At 41.1% G+C, this 4,946-nt stretch overlaps 1 protein-coding gene across 12 annotated transcripts in view; it reads right to left on the bottom strand.

The window, feature by feature from the left end:
- LOC114481091 (troponin T, fast skeletal muscle-like) overlaps nt 1–4,143 on the bottom strand; it is an 18,667-nt gene extending 14,524 nt beyond the window's left edge. For 3 of the 12 annotated variants that reach the window (XM_028475483.1, XM_028475494.1, XM_028475549.1), the window contains exons 1-4: nt 4,007–4,143; nt 912–948; nt 809–822; nt 591–602 (exon numbers count right to left, since the gene is read on the bottom strand). In XM_028475483.1, coding sequence (XP_028331284.1) covers nt 591–602; nt 809–822; nt 912–931 — 46 coding nt within the window. In that variant the 5' untranslated portion in view covers nt 932–948; nt 4,007–4,143. The remainder of the gene's footprint in view (nt 1–590; nt 603–808; nt 823–911; nt 949–4,006) is intronic. The other 9 variants (XM_028475513.1, XM_028475521.1, XM_028475576.1 and 6 more) reach the window with 5 other exon arrangements.
- Between the last annotated feature and the right edge of the window lie 803 nt (nt 4,144–4,946).

Raw genomic sequence — 4,946 nt, 5'->3', positions numbered from 1 at the left:
AGATAGAGGAGAACAACACTGACTACAGATGAGAAGAACTCAAGAATGTTTGACCAGAGAGACATGTAAACCCATGTAAATTTGCGATGGTGAAACAGGGGACGGGACCCGGATAAGCAAACTGCTTCTCTCGTCTCCTTTTTCGGCATGTACAAAAAAAAAAAAAAAAAAGAAAAAAAAAAAAAGTGAATCGGAAATAAACTGAATAAATAAATAAAAAATAAAAAAATAAATAATACTTCCAACGGACACTGTACTAGTTAATAATAATTTAAAAAACTGAGATCATAGATCATAACTGTCATAGTGACATCATTATTGTTGTAAATTATAAGAATTAGAATGTACGATAAGAAAGAGTTGATATAAAATGTTACACAAATGTTAGTCATAAGTGATCAGGTCAAAATGTTGCTTTTATAATATCATATCAATACTAATTATTGATTAGTAACATTTTTATTTTTCAGTGGTTTAGAAGCTAAATTAAGCTTTTCTGTCTATAACAGAGACACTAACTCCAGTCAAACCCTTCAAAATAAAAGAGTTAGAACAGAGAACATTAGTAAAACAAAGAAAGTCATCCTTACCCTCTTCCTCTTCTTCATTTGGAAGAAAACATAAAAGAAACAATCACAGCTTATACTATAACAGCAGGTCATACTTTAACATCCTATTATAAATCTACACCCAGATTACATCATACATCTATACATTTTACATCTACAGATAGATTATATAATATCTCTATTTATTATAGATCTACACCCAAACTCCTGTCTGTGATAAAGGTTAGTAATCTACTTACCCTCCAGCTGATCTCTGTAATAATAATAATAATAATAAATTTAATTAATTGATGAAAAAACTTTGAAACATTTAAAGTTACTGTTCGTGGTGCGTTCACTTACACGTCCTCAGTGTCGGACATTATGACTGCAACTGGACCTGAGAGAAAAAAGACAAACACCTGTGGTTAACTGACCAACAACTGACTGATCAACAGCAGAGCTACAGACCCTGTCCACATGTAGCCGGTATCTGCTAAAACAGTTAGCTAGCTAACCCCGCGGTCAGAGCGGTGGTCTAATAACCAATACCAACGTGTCTGTAGAGCGTTGGGTATCTACCAAAATTATTATATTTTTCTACGGTTTGGCCTGTCCTCCACACAAAAACACAGGATATGGTCATTAAAAATGGGGCTTTTGGAAATATCTGACCAAAGTGAAGATTTGGGAAAACTCTGGTTTTGTGTTTGAGTATGGACATGGATAACCAGAGTTTTAAGTTTCCAAACGTTTCGGGGACTGTGCTGGCGTTATTGGTGTGGGGTAGTGGTGCCCAGTTGTAGGTGCTTGAATAAGCCTGCTTGTCTGTCTGTGGATGGCGGGGTGGCACTGCTTGGGCGGTTGATGACGTCCTCTCTCGTCGGTGGGGCCGGGGTCACCTCCCTGTGGGCGCTGTTGTATTGTGGGGCCGTGCGGGCAGGTTTTGTTGAGGGAGCTGGTTTCTCTGCTGTGTGGTCCCTCCCTGTTGCAGCGGGGAGGTTAGCTCGGGGCCGGTATGCCGCGCCGGCGCCCCCTGCACTGCTGGGGGGTGTGGCTTATTTCCCTCTGTGCCTGTAGAGTGGAGGGGTGCCACTGTGCTCTGTGGAGCCGGTATGGTTCGGGGGTGTCGTTGGGTGGGTTTCCAGCCATGTTGCTCGGTGCGTGCCATCTGCCCTCTCCGGTGGCCCACTGTATGGACGGGCCGGGTTCACACCAGACGGGCCTCCTACATGGACCGGGTCTCAAACCCTAGGCACTGGGTACGCGTCAGTACATGTCAATCATTGATGGTACAGACCCTCAGCATGTCTGTATTTCTCTGTGAAATTCTTTGTCTCTCACTCGTCTCTTATCAGAGTGTGTGAGGCACTAACAGCTGCAGGATTAGATCAGGATTAAATCTGATCCTGATCATCAACAATATGTCCGAATATGTTCTCTAATCCCTGGACTGGGCCTCAGGAGAACTGAAGGACGAAAAGATCATTCACTCAGCATGACGCACACACACACACACACACGTACGCACACGCACACGCGCACACGCACACACGCACGCACACGCACGCACACACGCACACACATGCACGCACGCACACGCGCACACACACACACGCACACATACGCACACTTTGGTAACAATGAAAAGAGGACTGCTGTCAGCAAGTATCTGAGTCTGGATCTTTAGAAGATAAAGACCAAGTCAAAAACCTTGGTGTTCTGATTGACTCAGATCTGACATTCAGCATCAGATCAAATCTATCACAAAAACATCTTCTACCACCTAAAGAACATCTCCAGAGTGAAAGGTTTAATGACTCAGAAAGATCAGGAGAAACTGGTCCATGCTTTTATCTCCAGCAGACTGGACTATTGTAATGGTCTTCATCAAACATCTACAGCTGGTTCAGAACGCTGCAGCTCAGGTCTGAACCAGAACAAAGAGGTCAGAACACATTACACTGGCTCCCAGTCAGCCTCAGAGGAGACTGTAAAGTTCTGCTGCTGGTTATAAATGTGTGAATGGGTTTGGTCCAGAATACATCAGTGAGATGTTAGTCAGGTATGAACCCAGCAGGTCTCTGAGATCTATGGACACAGGTCAGATAGTGGAGCCCAGAGCTCACAGTAACCATGGTGATGCTGTGTTTAGTTGTTATGCTGCAAAGAAGTGGAACAAACTGCAGCAGAGCTGAAGTCAGCATCACATGTGAACATTTTTAAATCAAAGTTAAAGGAACTTTTTTTCTCTACTGTGTATGATTGAGAGAGATTTATGGTCATGATGATGATGTCATGATGATTTTACTGATGATTTTAATTGATTTTACTGATGATTTTAATTGATTTTACTGATGATTTTAATTGATTTTACTGATGATTTTAAATGTTCTTATTGATTTTAAACAATTGAATGTTTTATCATGTAAAGCACATTGAGTTGCCTTGAGTATGAAATGCGCTATACAAATAAATTTGCCTTGCCTTGCCTTGCACACACACGCACACACACACGCACGCACACACGCACGCACACACGCACGCACACATGCACGCACACACGCACGCACACACACGCACACGCACGCACACACGCACACATACGCACACACACACACACACGCACGCACACACATGCACACACACGCACGCACACGCACACACACACACGCACGCACACACACACGCACACACACGCACACGCACGCACACATATGCACACACACACACGCACACACACACATACGCGCACACACACACACACACACACAAACAAGCGCCTATGGAGATAACGGCCGTAACAGTAACTAACGGTAATTGACAGTAACTGATTGTGATCCTGAACCAGAGAACAATGGAACTTTATTGTGAAAGTCCTCTGCTGTATTATCACAGACTTTCAGAGTAAAGTTCAACCAACATAGTTTTTAAACATTGATCATCAGCATCTGTTTCACTTACAATAACTAAATCACAGACTAATGTATTGATGTCTTAGTTGACTAATAAAAACTAAAGTATAATTTCACATGGGACTAAATCTGTGTTTACATTCATAACATCCAACATCAGGTCAATCAATACTGATTTAATCTTTAAAAAAATGCATAAACTTTGATGTTTTATATTTTAGTCAATTATATCTGTAACAGATGTGATGTAAAAAAGTTAATGTGTTTAAGATTGTGCTTCTATATATTTTGTATCTATAGAAAAAAGCTCAACCAGGGACAGGAGTTGACAATTAGCATTAGCTATAATACACTCTGTATGCGTTGTCCCTGTCAAATAAATGAATTAATAAAAATAATAATTTAGTCAAATTAAACTGACTATAACTGAAATTGTTGTGATAACTTTTTTTAAACAGCATTTTATTTATTTGTAGTACGACTAAAACTCAGTGTGTGTTATGTTGTGTGATGTGTGTATCTGTGTGTGATGTGTGCGTTCACCTCACAGACGAAGATCCTCAGCTGATGAAGACGAAGGTCTGGAACGATTAGAGAAGTAGCATTTGTGTTGTTCTGATATCAGAGCTACTCAGGCCCTGATTGGCTGTGGGATCATTGTCTGTGTGTGTGTGTGTGTGTGTGTGTGTGTGTGTGTGTGTGTGTGTGTGTGTGTGTGTGTGTGTGTGTGTGTGTGTGTGTGTGTGTGTGTGTGTGTGTGTGTGTGTGTCAGGATGGAGAAAGGAGCAGCTGAGGAGCTTCTGTTGCTAAATTTACAAAAACGGACATCAGCAAGGCATGCAGACAATGGTGTGTGTGTGTGTGTTCATGACTTGACTCAAATCTAAAAACGTTTTCAAAACTGTCATCCTCATGTATCTATTCTAACTTAACTTATATGATTGATCTTATGCTGATTTTAATCATTTGACTTATTTTATCTGCAGTGATGTGCCGTGACCACTAGAGTTGGATGGGCACGTTTCAAATCCAGACCACCAATGACAATTTCATATGTTTCTGCTGGAAAGTGTTAATCTAACAAAATCAACATCATAAACACCATTAAAGAAACATAAACATTATTTAATATAGCCTCCATACTCTCCAACAACATATATCTCATGACATGACAGCACATCTGTTGTTTGTGTTGGAAACACAGAAACATGGAGAAAAAGTCAACAACAACAACTCAGAACATCCTCAGTGAGGAGCATCCACAAAGTCAATCCTTCCTTTTGTTCCATTCACTGTAGAAAGTACCAACAATGTTCTGACCTTATCTTTGCTGAAGCTCTGGTAGCTCAGGTGTTGGTCTCCATCTTTTAAAAGATGTTGTTTTTCCTCAAAAAAAAGTTCATTTATTGTCTCTAGCGCTGTCATCCTGACTGTAGGGTTATCCTGCCCACTAGCTAGAGAACATAGCAGCAGCCACGCTGGA

The sequence above is a fragment of the Gouania willdenowi genome, chromosome 3 (assembly GCF_900634775.1).
Source record: "Gouania willdenowi chromosome 3, fGouWil2.1, whole genome shotgun sequence".
NCBI classification, from domain to species: Eukaryota; Metazoa; Chordata; class Actinopteri; order Blenniiformes; family Gobiesocidae; genus Gouania; species Gouania willdenowi.
This window is presented reverse-complemented; position numbering and strand designations above follow the sequence as displayed.